This window comes from Chrysoperla carnea, chromosome X (genome assembly GCF_905475395.1).
Source record: "Chrysoperla carnea chromosome X, inChrCarn1.1, whole genome shotgun sequence".
Lineage (NCBI taxonomy): Eukaryota > Metazoa > Arthropoda > Insecta > Neuroptera > Chrysopidae > Chrysoperla > Chrysoperla carnea.
The window spans coordinates 25,078,518-25,102,537 of NC_058342.1; the positions used below are offsets into that span (position 1 = coordinate 25,078,518).

At 30.3% G+C, this 24,020-nt stretch overlaps 1 protein-coding gene across 1 annotated transcript; it reads right to left on the reverse strand.

Moving 5' to 3' along the window:
- Window positions 1-14,932: 14,932 nt before the first annotated feature.
- LOC123302495 (lipoma-preferred partner homolog) lies at window positions 14,933-22,803 on the reverse strand. The gene is made up of 12 exons (XM_044885437.1): window positions 22,608-22,803; window positions 22,453-22,515; window positions 22,294-22,367; window positions 22,129-22,232; window positions 19,738-20,003; window positions 18,968-19,612; window positions 18,036-18,261; window positions 17,809-17,978; window positions 17,090-17,268; window positions 16,157-16,277; window positions 15,950-16,091; window positions 14,933-15,248 (listed from the first exon to the last, which is right to left on the reverse strand). The coding sequence occupies exons 1-11, from the start codon at window positions 22,680-22,682 to the stop codon at window positions 15,960-15,962; spliced, it is 2,055 nt and encodes a 684-aa protein (XP_044741372.1). The 5' UTR covers window positions 22,683-22,803; the 3' UTR covers window positions 14,933-15,248; window positions 15,950-15,959.
- Between the last annotated feature and the right edge of the window lie 1,217 nt (window positions 22,804-24,020).

A 24,020-nucleotide genomic window follows, 5' to 3' on the forward strand; every position in this document is an offset into this window, starting at 1 on the left:
TCTCTCCGAAGCTCAATGCGGTATCCATTCCGTACGCCTTGCTGATATTAATTTTTCGTGTATCCAGCTATGTTCTACTATTGGATATTTCTACTAGGAAGAATAACATTTCTCGTAGTTCATTCGCGTTATTTCATTCATTATTTGACTTGTGTCGTTCCGTAATAAAATACTGAGAGGGTAGTTTATCTAAAAAAAAGAATAAAAAACTACCCTCAAGTAGACGAATTTTAATAGTACTATATTTTTTTTTTTTGAATTTAGGTTAATTATATTAATCAATTTTCTTTAAAGATTGAATTACTTTAAAAAATTAGTGAGCCGAAGACCTCTATCACTAAAGTTATATTTCTTTCTCGTTTCAATGTTTTTTATTCTCAACAACAATAAATTTTACAATAAATAATCACTACATAGTATAAAACAAAGTCGCTTTCTCTGTCCCAATGTCCCTATGTCCCTTTGTATGCTTAAATCTTTGAAACTACGTAACGGATTTTGATGCGGTTTTTTTTAATAGATAGAGTGATTCAAGAGGAAGGTTTATATGTATAATAACATCCATTAAATAGAGGAGAAGTACTGCTATTTTTGAGGTTAATAGTTAAAAATGTAAAAAGTAAATAAGTAAAAATGTAGTGTATGAATTTAGATATTCCAAAGATAGCAGGAAATCTTCATGGTATAGGGAAAGGGGGATTGTTTTACTCCAAATTTAACGCGTGCGGGCCACGGGCAGTAATGAATAAATCAAAACTACTGGATCGATTTTAATCACATAGGCTATATATTTTATACCCGTGCGAAGCCAGAGCCGGCCGCTATGTTTTTATATACAACGTTCACAGTTTTTCTGTAGTGTATTTAGTATCAGCATTGCACCCGTGCGAAGCAGGGGCGGGTCGCTAGTTTATTATAATCTGATGTCTATGAATATATCTGTCAAACTTATTTGTGTTATTTCGTATAATGATACCCATATTACGTCATCAAATTGGATTCCCGCGTTTTTGACAGTTTAAAAAAGGTTTAAAATTTAATTTAAGTTTTTTGGCAAGAAAGCGTGATTATTTTTCCGAAATAAATTTTTGGTGGCTTTTTATTAGCAAAATCAACATTTTGAAGTACTTTTTCAAAACTAGTGGAATACTCTACTATTAATTTATAGAAAATTTGTTTAAAATAAATATAACAAAATAAATACCGTGGTTTTATAAATTTTTTGACGTTATTCTTGAATACCTTGGAAACTGAAATGTAAATTTATATAAAACTAGCAGCCAAACCCGGCGTTGCTCGGGTTAAAATACTTCGCATGTTTAAGGATGTATGAGCATGGTAGTGGGGCACAAATTTAAAAAATTAATATTTTCAATTTTGATGATAAATTTATATTATTACTTGACGATATAAGACGAAAAGTAAGAATAAAATTTTTCGATATCTGGCTTAATTTTCAAAATATCGAAAATTGAAAATTTTGTTTAATTATTTAGCTTTCGATATTTCGAAAACCAAGACACATATCGAAAAATTTTATTTTTATTTTTCGTCTACATTCATGAAGTTATAACAAAATTCATAATCAAAGTTGAAAATAAGATAAAAATAATTTCAACCCTTAATCTACCCTGCTCTTACATCCCTTATATGGACGGTGACACTTAGTTTTTTTCTTTTCTAATTCATTGCTAATATGTTTACTTTCTATTAAAAAGTTTTTTTTTAATTTGTTTTCATTCATTCCAAATGAAAATTATCAAAAACTTCCAAAATATGTCGTTTTTTGAGATTCCTCCATAAGAGCCAATGTATTTTATATCGATTTTTAATGACTTTTTTCTTAAAAATTTGCACGGATACCTAAGCTGAAATTTTAACCACATATTCTTTGAGTAAAAGACTACCTACAAACAAATTTTGAGGCTTTAAATCAAACATTGTTGTCATGCTCATACATCCTTAATGGTATAAATAATATTTAAGGATTCATTTTATAACGTAAATATTATAGATTTCTATCTTAGATTTTGGTTTATATATCGTCGAATTTCGAAATTTCTAGTACTAGAACACTCTAGAATATTTAGTTGTGTACCACTTTCAAAGTTAGAAACATTTTCAAAAATTTAATTTGATTAATATGCTTTCCATTTATTCTCGCTTTGGTTCCTTTTTAGATCCGAATTCTGTGGTTTCTCAAGAAAGACTGACTCCTGTCGCCGAGAGAGCCACCTTTTTTACCCTGAGGTTGTTCTACAGGCTTCTGATTAAAATAAGGTTCGAGAGAAGGGTTTTATTCTATTCTATTAGCTTCTATTGTTTTTTCTTGTTAGAAAATCGTTTAATTTAATAAAATTTATATCCAGACAGAATATTTTAATATAAATCACTTACTTTTAACAATAAAACCCTTGAAAAATACTAAACTTGGTTGAAATTAAAAGTTTTAAATTTCAGAAGAAGGCCCAGAAAGTTCGTGTCCGGTGCTGGCTTGATAGTTTTACTGATCGTCGAGAGATGACGGTAACAGCTCTCGGTCAGTTTTAAGTTGATCATAATTATGGCTGTCGGTTTAAACAAACTTTCTAGATCATTTCTAAAACTTTCTAGAAAATTTCGAATCGATTTTGACCGTTACACGCATTTTGGAACTTTCTAGATCATTCCAGAAATTTGTTCTGAAAATTTCCGAAAGTTTATATGGGTAAGAAAAGGACAGATATACATTTTTTCACATTTTTGCCACCCACAACCACCCACCGCAATCAAACTCCCTTTCTTTCACCAGGAGACCAAGGGGTAATCATCAAAGTTTAAAATAAGTAACAAATAATTTCTACCTTAAATCTAAAATTGCCTTTGTGCTCGTACTACCTTAAGGATTACCTTAACTCCTTCAGGATTGAATTAAAAATTACCTTAAGGATTGAATTACTTTTAAAAAATTATTGAGCAGAAGAACTCCATCACTGTCACATTTCTCTCTCATATCAATATTTCTTACTATTGTATGTCTTCGTTGAAATGGAATTTTTAGTCCGGGCGAATTAGGAATTTGATTCGTTACATTCTGAAACGGTTTTCAACGTAAAGTTGTAGGTTTTTAAAGAATTTTCGAGATCTATACTCTCCCAGCATTTGGAGAAAATTTAATATACATAAAAATCTTGTGTCGCAAGTTTGTTCGGGATCAATTCCGAAACTACAAAACTGTTTTTGATAAAATTTCGTCACTATATGCAATTTGGTCCAACCTAAAATATATTTTACTCCTCCCATCGATTAAGGGGCGGAGATAGAGTTATGACATTTTATATGAAAATCCGTCCTTTTTGAATCCACTGCTGAACCGATTAAAAAATTCTTTCACCTATTCGCACCGTGCGTGAGTTTTATTGGAGGCATTTCCATGGTAACGATACGTTACTTTAATTATAGAATTGTATGAATGCATATATAATTGTATGGATTGTAGTAATGACTTACATTGAAAATTTAATATTATTGTCTCACAAATTTAAATAAATAATTATGATAATTTACATTTTAAAAATAATATTTGTGCAATTTGATTTCTAATTTTCACAATTTTTAATGCATTAAGTTTAATTAATTAGTGTTTTTCAATAAATTTAATTTGACATTTTCTATAACATTTACATGTAAAGAATTGCAAATTACTCATAACAGCCTCCTTTCACACCAAAATTTTTCACTGGAAGTGCTGGCATCGATTTTATTGTCCCTACCATGACTACGCCGCACACAACGAATAGAATGCAACATTGTCAGCAATAAACATGGGTTATATTTTATTTTCAAAAAAAAAATAGGGTCCCGTACCAAAAAATTAAAACCCATGAAGTTGCAACAAGTGAGGGCAAGTAAAGGCTATATTAGAGTAGTCTGAGCCAGAGGAACGCTTGGTCGGTTAGCTGATTATATATTTTAATTGATTTTCGATGATTTTTTAGGATTTAGATGTTTATATCCTAAATATAGAATACAAAAAAGAAGTTATGAAAAGAAAATTATACAAATGTGAAGTCAAAAGTTAGAAAAAAGGTAGTTTTCTCATTTTCATTTTTATGAACTGAATATTTTAAAATAAGGAACTCATTAAACGAATTTTTAACTTTCTGATAAAAAAAACTACAGTTTTCATCCAGAAAATTAAAAATTTTTATGATATTTATAAACTCTCGAAAACAAAAAATTTTGGAAAATACTTTCGAAAACTTTCGAAAACCAAAACAAATTTCCTTTCGGTCGCCATAATTGTGTTGGTTTTGAAACTTTTCTAATTTATTACAAATAATGCAAGCACTGGCATTCAACACTTTCTATACAGGGTATTTTAACAACTCAGTCAATTACAATATACATAATATATTTTTAAATATAGGCAAATTTTAGTACATAAATATATTAAAAGTAGACAGAAAATATAAATGGTTTAAAATATTGTTTTTTCGACTCGAAAAGAATAATTTTCGACTTAAATTGATGAAAATTATCTTAAAAATGAAATCACACTTTACACTAAAAGATAATTGTATAACCTTTTAAGATTTCAAAACTTTTTTAAAAAACATTGTTGCATGAATTAATTTTTTTCGAATTAATCTTTTGAAACAATATATTTGAGTCAATATAACTTTCTTTAATGCAAATGTCGTGGATTCGAACCCACGTCGACTGCTAGCAACAAAATTTTTTGTGTTAATATTAAAAGCTAGAATTATAGTCTGTACATAGAGGTCGTGTGAAACGAATCAACAATCGAGTTAAACAATTTCTAATTCGTTCGAATTTTAAACAAAATAAATAATTACGAGATAAAAACAAAGTTAATATGATTACTTGTCCGTGCGGCTTATAAACACTCTATGAAAAAAGTAAGCAACCCAAAATTATAAAACAAAAATAATTTCTACTTGATAAAACAATGCTTACGATATTAATTGTTAGGAAAATTATTTAAAAGAAATGAAATTTCTAAACAAATGAAAGTTACTTAAAAAACTAAAGCAAACAAAACTTAACCTTAAAAAATTTTTGACTTACCAAAAATGAATCATACTATTTTTCAACAAATTTTGTAACTTTATAAACATTAAGAAATTGTATTCTTGAAAATTGCATTTTACTTTTAACAAAATTATTCTAAACAATTAATTATTTTGATTATAGTGAAAAAAATTACAGTTTTAAAAAAAAAATTACACTACACTAGGATTATTAACCTCTTATAGCTCTTAATTAATTGTTTTTCCAAAACTCGCGCAACAAAACTGTATAATCATTTGGTTGCGTAAAAATAAATTTTCCCAATATAAACAAACAGTTTATTACTAATATCATTAATATTTTTGTTCGTCTTAATTAAGTTTTTTATAAAACGAAAATTTAATTACAATTATTGTATACAGTATACTGTATGAGTACAGTGTCTTCAATGAGTTTTTTTCTTTTGAAATTTTTTGATCAATTATTAAAAGATAAATTAATAAATAATTTAAATTTAATTGTTTAACTTTCATTTTAATTTCTTCAAAATAAATACTTTTTTACTTAAATTTCGTGTCATTTGATTCTTAACAACGTCAATCAGATTGTGAAGATATCAAAACCGATATAAGTAGAGCTAGCTGAAAAGGCCCCAGAGTATTAAAAAATTTGGGGGGCCCATCCAAAAATCACTCGATGTAATAATATTGTGGAAATGCAAAATAAAAATAAAAGAATTTTGTCGAATAGATTTCTCAAATTATAACAGGGAAAAGTTTTTCAAATTTTTTCGATAACCACTCTTTTTTGGATACTTTTGGCATTAGGAGCTTCATCGATTTTTCTCTGTTTTTCTCGCCGTTTTTGGGCGCCATATGAATAAGTACTTTTCATTTTCAAACTGTGTGGCTTATTGCATTCATGCGCTTAGGGAGAAATAAATCACTTATAAATTTTGGATTCAGGATACAACTGAAGTTATTAAAGCCAAAATTGTACTAAAATTATTTTTGAAAAACGATTTTACCTATTTGAAGTTTCATCCCTGGAAGATAAAGTTTATTGAAAAATATACAGAGTGTCCAGAACAACAATTAAAAAAATTTGGAAAACGGTTGACCCTGCAGGTCATCCCTGTAACTTCCCGCTAAGTATTGACTCATAACGTGTAAAAAATTTTATCTATTCTGATGTTATATCCACTCGCATTTTATTGTAATTAGATGTGATCTTAGTGTTTGATAAAACACTATTTTTTAAATTTTCAAATCGCAATAACTTTAGAATGAATAAACCGATTTTCACGCGGTTGGTGACATTCGACGCAGTTTTTGAAGCTTCATGAAGAATCTTTAAGTTTCAATTGATAGAACAAAAAATTTTGAGGTTATTCCGAAAAAACACTTTTTTGGGTTTTCTTTTGTCAACGATAACTCTTGAACGAATCAACCGATTTTGATCGGTGGTGATCGACGTGGTTTTTTTATGTTGAGAGCTGATTAGTTTTTTTAATTGATCGATACAGCCGTTTAAAAGTTATTCAAAAAAAACCACTTAAAAAAAATTTTTTTTTTGCAGTTTTTTGAGATTTCTCGAAATCTATCGCATCGGTCCAAATAGGCCTCAAAATCTAAGTTTGGTCAAGCCCTTTCGAATGGCACCAACCGCGATCAAATCGGACAAGCCGTTCAAAAGTTATGAGAGGTTTACATACATCCACACACACTTAGGGAAGCTTCCTGACACCTTAAAACGTCGAGATCTGATGAAAACTCGATTTTGGCAAAACGGGGTGAAAACAATAACTTCCCTATTTTCTTAGCGGGAAGTTAAAAATTAACACTAAATACTAAAGATGTAAACTGATGATGACGCTTGATGATGAGTTTGAGCTTCAAATTAGGGTTCCACCTAAATAAATAAGAGTTATGTTTAGTGTCAAATTTTAAAAATGAGTGGAAAAAAAAATTTATTAACATCGAAAGTCGATAACTCGAGATATGCGTACTAAAAGTAATTCCCTAACCTCATTTTTAATAAAACACATAGTAATTATTAATAAACAAACATCCCAAAAATATCTCCAAAGCATCTTTGATATTTTAAATAGAGCGCGTCCAGCTTTTACAAATAGTCATTTATGAGTGACTCATAAGAAAAATCATTTTCTACTTTTTAGTACAATAAAAGGTTGTCCCTAAAAAGTATTTTGATTTAAATTGAAAACTAAACGTTTGTACATTAAATATGTTGAAAGCGATGGGAAAATCCGGTCATACTTACCATACAACTGCCTTTTCCTCCCTTTTATTTTTTTGAAGTCCTAGTAATCATTTTGGCCCCATCCTGTGCGTGACCCTTTTCATAAAAATTTTTATTTTGCTCTTCGTAAATCAACTTATCACCCCCTTGTGGCGCCCTTATGGTACAAATTTGTTTTTCTTATTTAACCTTTGTCCGGGGCCCCTAATCAATACGGGGCAGTTAGGCTGTTGTCTTATTCGCCTAATGGATAATCCATCACTGAGTGAAACTAAATAAAAGCTTGTAAAAACGTAAATGAACTACTAAGTACGCTATTAAAAAAATATTTATTTAATAATTTCATGGACAACATCTTGACAAAAATTATTACAAAAAAAGTAAATTAACGCAGTCTCTTATGGCTGTTTGATTAAAAAAGTGTCCCAAAATAGTACTAAATAAAATGACTAGAGTGGCGCTTGTGTAGCAAAAAGGTGTTTGATTTGAACTTCGCTATCCTTCTCTAATAAATTATCTATTAACAGGTACACTTTTGCTACAGCAGCGCAATCTTTATTTAATACTTTACAACGGACACTTTTTAGATACACAGATGTTGAATAAGTTAGATAAAATACAAAAAAATTTTTATTCAATATATCACAAAATAAATCATTTTTTAAAATGAACAGGTCTATGAATTTTGATTCTTTAATTACAACAATTAATTTAGTTAAAGCACTTTTATCACAGATTGATTGATCACAAAAAAAAAAAAAAAAGCATGAAATCGCTCATCGATTTTACGCAATAGACCTTTTCATTTCAATTACGATTGATTATTGTTTCGGACAGACAGTAATAAGTACGACAAAGCTACAAAATATTTTTTATTCATTATATCACAGTTTTTTAACTAACTGTCCGAAACAAAAGGTAATCATTTTTTAAAATGAACAGGTCTATGATCGTATTTCAATTCTCAAGTAAAACAATTAAGTTCCGATGTTCATGACCTTCAAATTTTCCTTTTTCCGGAAATATTCGATCACATTCATCGCATGAATAATGATCTTGTCGTGTATGATTTATTTTATGCTTAATAAAATTAATTTTGAGAGTAAATTCTTGATCACAGATTCGACATTCATACGGTTTACCTCCAGTATGAACTTTTTTAACATGCCGCCCCAAATTACCTACATTGACGAACGTTTTGTGACAAATTTCACACATATATAACCTTCCGTTGTCGTGAAATCGTCGTACATGCCGCTCCAAATTACCTAGCTTGACGAATTTTTTATGACAAATTACACATTTCAATGACCTTTCGTTGCCGTGAAATTGTCGTAGATGCCTAAGTAAATATGAAACCGCCTTGAATTTCTTATCACAAACATCGCATGAATATTGTTCTGAATCTAAGCAATATGTGTTTTTTTGATGAGTTATTAGATAATTTTTCCGGGCAAAGGTCTGATTACAAATATCACAGACGTGAGAATAAGGTATTGTTTTTCTTAGATGCATTTTCTTAGATGAATTTGACTTATCTTCATTTTCATCTTGATCTACATCATTTCTCCATTATCATCATTATCTGAATAAATTTCATCACTTTCCGAAGTTTCTTTTGATATTTCATCAATATCTTCTTTAATTATCAATTCGGAGTGAATTTGTTCCATTTTACAATTAGTTAAAGTCGAAGAATTTTCGAAATCAGTCTCATTTTGAATAATTTGTTCAGAGTGTAACTGAATTTCTACAACTTTCGAATCAAAATTTTCATTCTCATTTGAATATTGTTGTTCAGTTTTAATATTTTTTAGTAACATTTCATCAATTTCTTCTTTAGTTATCAATGTTGAATGATTTTTTTCCATTTTTTCCTTGATTTTTTCCAATTTTTACCTTGAAAAGATCATATTTATTGAAAAAGGACCGCCATTACCTCTAATGGTTTTTATCAAAAAATTTACTGAAATTCAAAAATTATCTTACCTTTAAGTTAAGAATTTATATTCGTTGTCATTCACTTATGTTCTACAAAATTAACATAGTAATTAGATGAATATTTAATGTCGTTTATCAAAATTATGGATTATTGAAGTTTCGTTACAACTAAATTGCACGTGGGAATCAAAAGAAGTGGCAAAAAAAAAACCAGTGTTCCCAACTTAGTGGTTTTACTACTAAAACTAGTAGTTTTTATATTTTGTTAGTGGGATTATTTACTTTTTAGTGGCTAGTGGTTTTTATTCATTGATGAATCTTAAGAATAGAAATTCTATAGGTAAAAATTGTTTGCAATAGAGTAAAAATGTGTACTCTATTGTTTTTCTATTTTAAATAAAGAACTGTTTTCATACATATTAATTGAATTTTTATTAACCTAAAGTTATTTGAACATCATCATAAAAATCTAAATAGAATTTCAGAAATATAAGTTTTAAATTTTCAATTATTTGCTTCATAATAAATTAAAAGTTTTGAATTTTTATTATGGCAGAAGTCTTAGTGGTTTTCTAGTGGTTTTCTATCGTCTGTTTAGTGGGTTTGAGAATTTAAAGTTGGCAACACTGAAAAAACACTATCAACACACTGAGAATGACAGTAATGTTCGTTACTAGGGCTCTACACATTATAAATTATAAAAGTTAGATCGATCGCCATTTTTATGCTAATGTCAAATAGACAAAATGTTCTCAAATACTATTTTTATGTAAAGTTTTTTAAGCTAATTATTAATATCAATGGTACATTTTTATGGAATAAAGTAATATCTCAAACTTACGCGAGATGTGGTACCGAGTGATAAGAGCATCTCGTAAGTAAAATTCGAGTATTTCAAGGTATATGTTAGTTTGTACATCTCCAGGAAGTTTTAAAATTCACGTAGATTGGGGTAAAGTCAGTTACCATTTTTCTACTAGTGGTGAATTTAAATGGCTGTCTCATCGTTCAACACTCATTTCAAATAAAGTCGATCTGATATAAATTAAACATAATTCGAACATGTTTTAAATTATCTATCAATTACTTTTAACTTTTCTCTAACTATTCCAAAATGTTATTAAAGGCTATTCACAAAGTATGTACGTAACGCTAACTGACAGAGGGGGTTGGTTATTACTTACTGTGGTGAGGTGTGAAATAAGTAGTAGGGGGGGGGGCTAATGGAAACGTTATATTCGCAGTTTGTTACCAATTTAATTTTAATTTTTGAATTGTTTGTTTTTTGTAAATTTTGATTATTTATAGGGAAATTTAGAAATTGTGACGTTATTGGCAGGGAGCATAGCAGGTGGAGGGGAGAGCTAAATCGATTGCAATGCTATTATCTTATAAAATTTTCAATAAAGCATGGGTTTTATTTAAACTTGTAAATTAATGTAATAAATTAATATACAATCCATAGACATACATGTCTATATGCCATGTAATTATATCTGTAATGTGTCGTTACTACGGTAACTTCCTGAAATAAAACTCATGTACCAAGTCGAACATTCGCAGGTAGGTTTTCGAAAAGTTGAAATTTAGTGCGAGGTATTTTTTAAGTGTCCTCTTTATCCTGAAAATAATTTTGTTGTTGTTGATATTTAAATGAATAAAAACAAATCGAAGGATAATTTATATTACTTTATTTATTATATAAATTTGAATAAACAAAAATTACAAAATTTTTTTTGTGTGGAATATATATTCATGGAATGTGGTTTTTCCAAACTAATAATTACATAATTGGCACCCATTAGTTCTTTAATAAAATTAAATTTTAATATTGCTATGAAAAAATTTCACATTTGTGGTATCAGAATAACTGGCTAAACATTTGGCAAAGGGTGATGAGTGCCCCAGTTTGCGGCGTCGGGAATTTTTCACATGAGTTCAACATCCTAGCTGCTCAAAATCTCGCAACTCTGAGGTCGAGTTACATATTTAAATACTATTTTAAGTTTAACGAATAAAATATTAGGTTAGCGGTCTTCTGGGTGTTTGGAAAAATAAATTGAGATTTATTTCTCCTCCAGTGAAAACAACTCCATAATATCCCTACCTTCAATTTAATTATTCGTTGAGTTAATCTGAGATGTAATAAACAAGATTGTAAACAACATTTCCGTTAAATATTATATATCTATGCGAGCTAACACCCATAGGTCTTTTTTATATCGCTAGATAGATTCTTTCTTAGCATTAAAATCTCATAGGATTGTCAGAGAGAATCATTCCATACCCACATTCGAACCCGTTTGAGATTAGGCGTTTTAATTTTTTGTGAATTTTCCTTCCTGGTAGCTGACTTCATTCAACTCATGTAGTGATCATTTTGTCAAGAGATGTTAGTCGTGCGAAACTGACATGCCAATACGATTGCATAAAGCACCATACACACAAAAAGCGGTAATTATAAATTTGTCAAAAAATACTTGAGATCAGAGAGCCCGAAGTTAGTGATATACTGTTCCTTTCTCCCACCCGTATTTTTTGACGTCTCATCACTTCTGTTCTAGTTTAGCGCATGATACGTTTTAGGGTAACTTTAGATTTAAAAATAGTTATTCTGATACCAATTTTTATAAATAATAATTTTTTTCTTTATAAATACATGGAAAAGTAAGCATTTTAGGCGAAATTAGAACAGAGGCAGCAAGAGTGGTCATAATATGTACTTTTAAAATATTCCTCTTGGTGGTTCGTGTTCGATTATGATCACTCGGATGCTTTAATCGTAAATCATTCGCCTATAGCCTTAAGAATATGTACAATAATTTTTAAGAACATTTCCAAAATTCTATCGTAATATATTTTCAAAACAAGCAAAAGTTGAGCATCCAAAAATATTAATAATTTTTACTTTTTTTAGCGACTTTAATAAAATTATCTATTTTCTCTAAATTGAACCTGCTATTGACGAAAATAGCCAAAAGATTTTCTAACAACTCAATGAATAATGGTTTCTGGAATCCTAAAATAGTGCCATCAGTTGATTTTTATCTCAAAGCTTCATTCTGTATAAGAAAAAATTTACAAGTCGCAAGAATCGCAAGAAAAATTGCGATTTTTGACTCACGGGAGGGTTGTTCCTTTTTCAAAATGACTTTTTCTGACAAAAAAAAAAAAAAAAAAAAACTTTTGAAGCAGGGAAGGGCGTACTCTTTCACACCATAGCTCAGAAACGTTCTTATAGGGTTTTATCTGTTTGTTAAAGTTAGGCGTTTACACAACCAACGCATTCGTGACATCAAAGAACTTTCCCCAATTTCTTTGACAGTGTAAACAACCTCTTACAAGAACTACAGTGGTCCTTCGGTAATCCGGCTCCTGGCTAATCCGGGGCACCCGGTAATCCCACTATTGTTTTTGTATTGAAATATGATTTGTACTTCAGAGTAACATATAGAATCTTATCATTGGATTTGTGATTTGTCGGATTACAACGTACTCTTTTGTAAAAAAAAAAACTGACGGACTCTAGGGGGTCTTAGGCCGTACTTTATAATCCGACGAATTCGATAGTTCGACACTACCCTGTAAAACGTTTTTCGGATTACCGGCAGTCCACTGTATTATTATGAATCCATTCAATGTCGTTGTAACCAAGTTTGACTGTATTTGCGTATTGAATTTTGAAAATGAACTTAATTAAAAAAAAAAAAAAAACTAAATTATTCTTATATTAGTTATACAAATAATAATCACATATGGAATATTAAGTTTTAAATATGAGCTTTTGATTGCACAAAAAATTTCAATCACGCCATAATTTGCAAATTTTAATCCTTATATACTCTGATATTTTGTTTTATTAAATTTCTAGAAAAATGGATTGAGCTGATTCTGAAATTAAACATATTAATTAGTCGTTAAGGAACTCCTTGTAAGGTAATGTAGTTATATCTTGGTGCTCAAAGTGGTACAAATTCTTCGAGTTGTTTACGGATTCTGTAAGTCGGCAATCTTGTACTGGTAGCATTCACGCTTCTCTTATACCAGTACGAGATATATAGGTTGTTCCATTTTCGATGTTATAATACAATGTAATAACCCGTCTTAGAGTTGAAATTATTTTTACCTTATTTTCAACTTTGATTATGAATTTCATTATAACTTAAGGATAATTAATTGTAGAGAGGTTTACTTTGTGGAACTCCATAATTAGGATAAGAAATAAAATTTTTAATTTACTTTGCTATTTATTATTTTGCACGGTATTTATCTTTTATTTATGAAAGTGGACTTAGCAAAGTATATTAAAAATTATATTTCTTATCCCATGAGTTAAGGAATATAGACGAAAAATCAAAAAATAAGAAAGCTAAATAATTAATCAAAATTTTCAATTTTACAATATTTTGAAAATTACTCCAGATATCGAAAAATTGTATTCTTACTTTTCGAATTATTGTCAAGTTTTAATTCACCATCAAAATTGAAAATATATATTTTTTAAGTTTGTGTCCCCACTACCGTGCTCATACATCCTTAATTAGCCGGGCACAACGGGTTTTTTTTTCAACAAAATCAAGAACAGGAACGACTTCAAATTTTGGTAGACTTTCCTTATTATATGAAGAATTGGCTGCCAAAACACTAAAATGGCGGCACATTTAAAAATAGAGCTCGAAAATGGAATATCTTTATAAATCAGTTGGAACCATTTTATCCAACATCGAACGAATTCGATGTAAATTGAATGTTCTAACTTCTTAACCCCACCCTCGAAATAGTTGTATCATTATAAGAAACGCCGTATTTATGAAAATTAAGTACGAATTAACATTGTAATGGAAGATCCTTTAGGGCAATAACATCCTGTCAGAACTTACATTTTAATTCGTTTATTTGCTCTCTTAATATTAAATTGAAAATGGCAGTGAACGATATAAGGCTTATATTATATATATAGATATACAGGATGTTTGAAAAGTCCCGGAACAGTAGCCAAAATTGGAAAATAATGTTTTAAGGAAAAAAAAAAATGCGTACAAAAATTTTAGAGTTGCATAAATTCTGACCTTGAAGGTAATTTTGACTTGCAATTCAATTAATAGATTTTCGTTTGTCCCGTCCACCAATCCGTTAATACGATAACTCAAAAGCGAATATCGAGCTAAAATTTTTATAGCGTACTAAAGCCGTAAAAATTGACGTTAAGTTCGTAAATGAGCAACCTAAATCAATTGATCATCTTGTAAATCGTAAGAGATAGAACAATAGTTGTTCCTTATAAAAAATAAACAATTTTTGTTTGAAAAATATATTCTTAAATATCTTTTTTTCCTTTTTTATAATTTTGGAGAAAATGACCACCAAAATTTTTTCCTAAGTTGCGCTCTCACAGGTAACAGTGATGTTTACGAAAGAATGATTCAAATAAAACTTTTTGATAAGGAATAACTTTTACATTTAAACTTTTGTCCTATCTTTAACATTTTTCAAGATGAACACTTTTTCATTTGATTGAAGTTCGAAAAATCGAAAATGTGCACAAATTTTTTTTAATGCATAGTTTCTCTGAGAGGTATACTTTTTTTTATGGAGTTTTTACAACCTAATAAACAACTTTGAAAAATTTCAAAGATGCATTAATTTTTCTCTTTTAGATATTTAGTTTAATTGTACTACTCTAGATAGACTGTACAAAAATTATTCTGGTGTTATCGGTACTTTTCTAACACCTGATACATCAGTTTAAAGTTTAAAGAAGCATGTTTATTTATTTTTTTTTTTTAATATAACTCACTCATATTTGAAAACTTAAAAAATTAAAAGCTTAACTATAGCATACTTATCACTTGAATTCAATTATTTTAAATTACGCTACAAATGTGTGCGTATGCATGATGCGTCAGCTAACCATCTAAAAAATGCTCTACCTAAATTATGTCAACCGATTTCACCAGAGTGACTACAGCGAATAATAAATATGGCAAATATTTTTATTTATATCAATTTTTATGGCTTAGAGATGACATTATCTGAAAAAAAAGATAATTTTATAATTAAAAAAAGAGAAAATATATATGTATATATATTTTCTTTGTTCAAATTATTTGCCAAGCGCGTTTTTCCTAAGCGGTACATTTTTAGATTATTCGTCAAACCTAGGCATAATAAGCTTTAAAATGAGGGGTGAATCATGGAATTTGATAGAGGAATAAGGAAGATAAGGGTAAGACAGAAAAAAAACTAGCTAGAGTAATAATATATAAGATAATGGGGTTTAACCTCCGTTTCTCAGACCACTTCTATAACAGAGGCCACCCGCATCATTATATTTAATTTTTATTTATTTGTTAAACTTAGTTGGAGTCGGTTACTTCGTTCTTATCCAAGTGACTACAATGTGATCAATATACCGCCCCATTATCTATATTTGTTCACACTGCCGCTGCCTGGATTCGAACCAGCAACCTCATCCATTAGTCATAACAACTAAACACACCTTTACTAGCTCGGCTACTGAGCCGGTCAGTGGGTGTTTACACCTAGTCTTTTTGGGGAAAGACTTACACTCCGCAAAAATAAAAACGCGACACTTTTTATTTCGTTAAAAAAACTCAATATTTGCAGAAATGTAACTTTGTTATTCTTGGGCCTTTTGGGCTTTACCAGAGCTCATTTTAAGAGGAATGTGTGGCTAAACAAAAATTTAAAAAAGCAGATTTGGGAAAATTACCTTGAATATTTTACAATTCAGTTGTCATATGTTTGGTTAATGCTTGAACACGAATTGCGTTACAACTTTTACATAATACATGTCCATCTAAAGGATAACAACCACGGCCTTCAGCTTCAGACGACAAAACTAATCCACAATCCTGTGAGGAAAAAAATTGAAAAAATTAAATTATATGAAAAAAATTATGAAAATTTAATAACATACTTCACATTTATAACAACCAATATGAAAACTTCGATCTAGTGCCACAACTCGTACGGTTTCTTCTTCACCTTGTTCGGGCATTATTGGTAATTTACATACACAGCATCTTGGAGCAAATTTTCTAAAAAAAAAGGATATATTAAATTTAAAAAAAAAAAAAGGTGTGTACACTTAAGTACGCGCTTGAGAAGTTATACTTCTTTGGCGTAATTAAAATAGGAAACTGTAATTTTGATTATATAAGCTTATCTATTGTGAGTGATATTTTGTTTATCAACTAACTTCATGGTGTTACAAAATTTAAACTAACTTCAACTTAATTGTACCTTCAAAAATTGAACCAATTTACACAGATAAGGATTTGCAAACGCCATTGAAAAAAATTAACTAAGCGAAATTCTTAAGGTAGTCCGGTTGTTTGATGAAGTACTGTAAATGTTAATTATTTGCGGTAGATGATAGTTCAAAAAATCTTAATCACAATAAACACAATTTTGGGTCCTCTTGCGGGGCAAAATTGTGAATTATTTCATTTTAAAATTGTGATCATGAAGAAAATTTATCACAGATTCTGTTAATGCAAAAAAAATTTTAACTTACGGTGCTTTCCAAAAAGAAAACATAAAAAATTTTGATTTTTGATGCTTTTACGATATTTTTAGAGCATTTTATTAAATTTACATCACACAAATTGCCTAATTTACCATATTTTTAGAACATTTTATTACATTTACGTCATACAAAATTGCCTAGTTGACTAGACACGTGACGGACGGACTACTTTAAAATAAATTAAAACGAAATTCAGGACCTTTTTGAATTTCTAATCATTTCTCGCCCTTTACAACGTCAATAAACGGATACCGTATTTGTTGCAGAATTTTACTTGGCGTTTTCCGAAACTATGTATACGACCTCAAAAACAAAACTTACTTATGGAAATCTTCAATACAATGAATTTGATTGGTTGCATCCACAGTAAACGGGACACCATCTAAACTTTTATTACACACCACACATGTGAAACATTGAGGATGATAAGGTTTACCAGTAGCTCGTAAAATCCGATCCAATATTGGTTTCACACAAACCGAACATTTTTCTAACGTATTCTGCAATTATAAAAGAGAAAATTTAAAATTGTGTTTCTGTAGAAATACCGATAGATTCCTTTTGGTCAATATACGACGGTTTTTAAACAGAAATTTTCGCCATGCTGAGAAATGTCCAGATCTGTAAAACGAAACAGTGGGGCACATATCAGTATCTTTTCAGATAGGCAGACCGACACATCGGACCCTTGAGGCGTCAAAATTCCAATCGAGGATAATCTATGAATGCTTCGAAGAACTGAATCGCCTGGCACTGAATAACACACTGATCTAAGTACCGGGCCACTGTGGCGTTAAATGGAATGAAACAACGTCCTTGAGCCTGTCATTACCATAACTATATGTTCCATAATTTATCGATTCAAGAAATGGCTACGACAAGTCTATTTTCATTACTGGGACTTTACGCAGGGCATACGACAAGCCAAACTGTGTATAACCACATCTAGGCCATTCGATTGTTCTCGCTTGATGTAGTTGAAAAAAAGGTGCGTGGATAAAAGTATGAGTTCTTACGAAATTAAATAAAATAAAACTTACCAAATAATCTTGTTCGCAGTATGGTTTCCCATCCTGTGGGTAAAAAGGTTTGCCTTGTAAATTAATATCACATTGAGAGCACGTAAAGCAATCGATATGGTAAAAGTTATCCATTGCAGTACATCCATTTTCTTCACCGACAATTTTCTCGTTACATTTCACGCAAATACCTAAAAAATTATAAATTAATAAATAAGTAACTAAATTAATATTAAAATTTAATTTACCGTAAACTTCATTTTGGTCAGCAGAATCTAAACCTTGAACCAGTAGATTCGTTAATTTATCAACCTCTAATTCTTTCGATGGTTTTGGAACATTTGGCAAAGTTCCATTATTACTTAATTTATTTGCATTTTGTCCATATAATGAATATCCACTACTACGTGTCGAATTTTGACTGGATGGTCGTGGATTAATTGGTTCGTAAATTGATTCGTAAGTTGATGAAATCTAGATAATAAAAGAAACCAAATTGGGTTATTTTGCTCTCTAAGATGTAGATAAAAGATATGGCGCATTATGTTCATTTTTACCGTTTTTTTATTGATTTTTTTTCAAATAGGAAGTTGACTCTAAAAATAAGATGTATGCCGGGAAAGATAGTGGTTTGATTATTGCCACTTCCGATGCTAAAATCCGGAAAATCGTAAAATTGAGTTTTTAGGCCAAAAGATGCAATAATTGAAGAAAATGAAAATAGGACTGATTTAGGTCAATATAACCTAAAAATACCAACCATTGTAGTTTTGGTCAATACCTCGACTTCTGAACTTGCTTTGAACAATTGGGGCCTCGAAAAAGTAGTAAAATTTTGCCCTGGTCCAAATATTGGGCCTAAGCAAAAAATGGGTGGTATATTTGAGCACCCTTACTCTAAATTCAAATTTGCAACCCCTAGCTATCAATAAAAACAATTTTTAAGCGCTTTGGAGATAAAAAAGTGCACGTGATACGTCAGTGCGGGCGCAACGTCGGTATACCATGTTTATGAAATTTATCTCCTTTGCCGTAAAATCGTCAAAAACTTCTGTATCCGCGCTTGTTTTATGAATAGAATTTCTTGAAAAAAATACTTCGTAAAACTATATTGCCTCAGAAACCCTAATCAATAAAAAAAAAAATATTGAGTTTAATTTAAGTAAACTTTCCTACTTACATGCGATGGTGGATTATACGGATTATATAAATTATGATGAGTTGCTAAATCAGTTGCCCGACGCAACTCGCTGTAACTAGATGAAACCGGACTTGCTGGTGGCGGTACTTCATCCGTTAACGAATCATTTCCAGATGATCCACACATAATAATTGGTGGTAAATTTGTTGGATGATGATTTTTATCTCCACCCATTATCGGAGGCGGTGGCGGCAAATCGTTATCTGATGGACGTCCTAAGGGTGCATAAATCGATTCAGGTTGATGATCATTATATCGATCATAATCTGTATGCGTATAATTCGATGCTGAACTCGCACTTCGAAAACTTTGATTTGGTTCGCGTACAGCTGCATCTGAATCATATTCCAAACGGGATGCGGAACTACCCGCTCGAAAACCGCGACGTTCTAACATATCCGTTTGATTCTCATAATCGGATATCGATGAACCAGGATAGTTTAATGTATCAAATTCACGTGTTGTATTCACAACAGATGATCCTGCGGGATGAATTCGTGTATTTTCATAGGTGGGTGCTGTATTTTCATTTCGAGATAATTCGATATTCGAATATTCATGGTTACCACTGTGTATATTCGAGTAAACATTGTAAGACGGTTGTTTTATATAATTCGTTGGAACCTGGAAATATTGTAGTAATGAAAAATAAAGTCAAAATAAATTACAACGACATCGATTAATAAAGACGAATTGGTTATTAGGTAGATTTATCAAGATCCGGAGCGAATCTTACAAAAAAATTTTACCTGAGGTTGAGCTTTATAAAAATTCGATGTATTTTTTTGTGTATATCCATCAAACGATTGATACGGTGAAGTTTGTCGTTGCGGACCACTAGATCCCATTGGTGGATACATAACATTGGCACTTATTGGTGACGGAGGCGGCGGTAAGCCTTCATCCAGCAACGTTTCGTCCAGTTCTGAAGGTACTGGAGGCGGTGGAAACGGTGGTACATTACATTGTGTATAATCTGAACTTATATCCAATGGTGGCGGTAGATCATTCGTTGCTGAAATGATAAAATTTCGTAAATATTAAAGGTATTATCAGTCGGATATCCTAGTCTAAATTTTGGCTACCCAAAACTTTCTAGTCAGAGGAAATGCGTTTCATAAATGGCTGTATTTACAGGACTATATTGTTAGTTCAAATTTATTTGGTGAAATTCTCAAAGGGATTTTGGGAGTTAAAGCCCCCCTCCCCCCAGTCCGTTTGGGGATTAAAGCCCCCACCCAGTTCGCAATGGCCTGACGAAACCCGATATTAGACTTGGTAAGCTTATTCCTTTTTTTAAAAAAAAACGTTGAATTGCGAGCTTTTTTGAGCAAGTTATTAACTATACAAGTGAAATCAAAACTTGAATGACTTGAAATTACACTCCTGGGATTATATCTTCTGGGATAATGATTGTAAACGAGTCCATCGGGCATCGATTGAAAACTGAAAGAATTTTTTGTGCCTGCATAACCTCTCTTTTTTTAAGAAAATATTTTATTCTTATCTTTTCCCTGAGTAATATCCGTTTTAAACTAAATGTCTTTACCATGAAAGCACACGAGACCCATACTCATGGTCCATATCATCGGGGGGGGGGGGGGGGCTAGGCCGATAAATTTGCTTACATTACACAATTTTTTTCTATTTTAGGCAGATACTAAAAAAGTTTATAGAGTAAATGAGGGTATTGTTAGCGACTTTCTGGCAACCCTTAACAGTGACAAGCCAATGACATTGCCGAGTGTGACAGAAAATGTGGCCTTAAGGTAAATATTTATAGAACTCGGGGAAGTTTGTCAAAAAATTTCTATAATGATAATCAGTAAATGAATTAATAGAAATTTAAAAATCCAGAATTTATTAGACACGGTCCAGATTAAATCAGGCCATTTATTGAATGTCATAGAGACAGAATATTTAAATGGCCAAATGATAATAACCTGTCAGATTGTTTTTTTTTTTTTTCACTGGACAACAACTGTACTCTCTGATCAACTATAAAATTTTAGGGATAAATCAAATCCACGTTTCCGATGTGAGATATCTGTAGATTATTTTTGTCATTCACTATTTTTACTTTCCAACAAAGCCCCAAATTTGTGTGTGCCCAAAGGCCCTGGCATAGCTAAAGACGGCGTTGTTTCTAACTAAAAAATGATAAAACAATAGCGCACAGTATGCCCCACCCATATTTTGATTTTTCATATTATTCTATAAGATAAATTGTCGAGAAATTGATGTTTGAAATTGCATGAATGACAAAAATTGAATGGTAATTATAAGGAAAAGTCGAACTTCTACATGAAAATTTCAGATATACAGTGTGTCCCCGGATAGAGGTAACTATACTTGTAAATTTTCTTATTTTGCATTATAAGAAAAAAAAGTCATTCTTTATAAGAAGTTTTGCTTATTATGAAAAGTATGTAGGAATATTTAAAACTTCTAAATACTGTACAGGGTAGCCAAAAATTTGGTATCACTATTTTTGGTAAACTACCCTTCGTTTTTAAAAGTTGACAAAATGTTACTAAAAAAAGTTACTCGAAATTAACAATTATGACTCTATACAAAATATCAAGCAGATCTTTCCAACTTTGACAATTCCATTCTTAGTGAATGTTTATCCGAGAAAATAAATTTTCTTTTTAATTTTAGTCCACAAAAAAATGCATTCTCGGATAGTACGTGTTAATTGAATTATTATTATTTTCTTTCTTATGTTTTTTCATAATTAGAGCTTTTGTTCGAGTAAAAAATGATGTTATAATTAAAGTACACGGATCTTCTTGATATTTTGTATAGAGTCATAATTGTTAATTGCGAGTAACTTTTCTTAGTAACATTTCGCCAATTTATAAAAAAAGAAAGGTAGTTTACCAAAAAGAAAAATAGTGATTACAATTTTTTGGCTACCCTGTACATTATTAAGAAGTTTTAAATATTCCTACATACTTTTCAGAATAAGCAAAACTTCTTATAAAGAATAATTTTTTTTCTTAAAATGCAAAATAAGGAAATTTACCTCTATCCGGGGACACACTATATTTTGCTGGATAGAACCTTAGGTGCCAACGCCCAACACTCACTCGGAAGCCTGATATAATTTTTGAATAATATTTAAAACATTGACTTACCATAAGTGATTTTATGAGGATTAGATTTTGTCTCATGTAAAATATTACTATAAATAAGGCCATCTTTATTTGCATATGTTGCACCAGTATCTTTTGGAAAAGAACTAAAAAATTAAAATATCTAATTAAATTTGAATCAATTTCATAGCGGATTTAATCATTTACCTATGCGATGAACCTATTTCCGGTGGTTTTTCATAAGGTTTTGGCACGCCTATAGTAGGTAAATTTGAATAGACCTATAAAAATCACATATATTTTAGCGCAACTTTTATAATATTAAGACTGTTAAATAAAATAATAAGAAATAAAAAAATAAAAAACCTGATGTTTTTTAGGTTTTGGAGGTACAGCAGGCCCTATTTTTTTCCCAGCTTTTTTAATTTCCTGGTCAATTAATAAAAAAAATAATAATAATAATAATAAAAACCAAAACAAAAATAATAAAAAAGATTAGAGACAATTAAAATTTTACTTACAGCATTAACATTTTTTTTCAATTCGGCAGTTGTAATTAATTGCAATTCAGCTAATTGCTTATCCAAATCATCCATTTTTTTTTGCAAATTTAAATTCTTTCAACTAAATAGTATTATATTGAAAGTGAATTGTTTGAAAATAAATTAATTTATTTGAATTAAGTAAATAAGATTATTAACCTTTATAGTTAATAGGGCAAGCCTATAAAATTTATTATTTGCTTAATTGATAATAAAATTCATGACGTTTTATTTAACATCATTTTTTTCTTAAAATGTCAAACTTTCCGTGTAAATTTTTGTTGCGCTATTCATTTATTTTGAGATGACACATACGTCAATTTTTTTTGTTAAGATATGTGGTTAGGTGAGTAATACTCATAAGGTTTGTTCCATGGAGGTTAGGGAGAAGGAGAACGATCGAAATTTGTAAAATTTATAGTTCATTTTTCAGACACCAGCCGCGCTGTCGTCGGTAAGTAGTATCTGCGAAGTTAGCTGTTTATGAGTACAAGTAGATGAAGTTAGTATCATTCAAATTTATAAAGTAGTATAGATAAATTTATAAAGTAGAATAGATAATTTATAATTTATTCATTAGTAAATAATAATAATAATTAATAATAATTTCATTATTTGCTTTTATACCATGCATAAATGTAATATGCAAGGTATACTAAGTTTAGTCCCAAGTTTGTAACGCTTAAAAATATTGATTTTACGCCCCAAATTTTGGTATAGGTGTTCATAGAATCACCTAATTAGTCCATTTCCGGTTGTGCGCATCATAGATCAATTGGGTCTTGGGTCCGTAGGATCCATCTTGTAAACCGTTAGAGATAGAACAAAAGATTAAATGTAAAAAATGTTCCTTATAATAAAATAAACAACTTTCGTTTGAAACATTTTTTCGTAAACATCATTGTTTACCAGGGAGGGCCCCAATTAGGCGGAAATTTTATAGTATGTGCCATGGAGGTTATAAAGAAGGAGAACGATCGCTATAGAAAATATTGTCTCCAAAATATGGACAAAATAAGTGAGGCGCTGGAATCGCTAAGTTGTCTCATTAAAAGCGGGCTGTTGCGCGCTAATTTCAAATGATCTATCAACGTTTACTATACGTGTATATAATATCATTCAAAGGAAAAAAAAGAGCAAATAATGAAATTATTATTCATTATTATTATTATTTACTAATGAATAAATTATAAATTATCTATTCTACTTAATAAATTTATCTATACTACTTTATAAATTTGAATGATACTAACTTCATCTACCTGTACTCATAAACAGCTAACTTCGAAGATACTACTTACCGACGACAACGCGGCTGGTGTCTGAAAAATAAACTATAAATTCTACAAATTTTCAGGGACAGACGCGCTAATGCCTTAGCGCATAGCGATA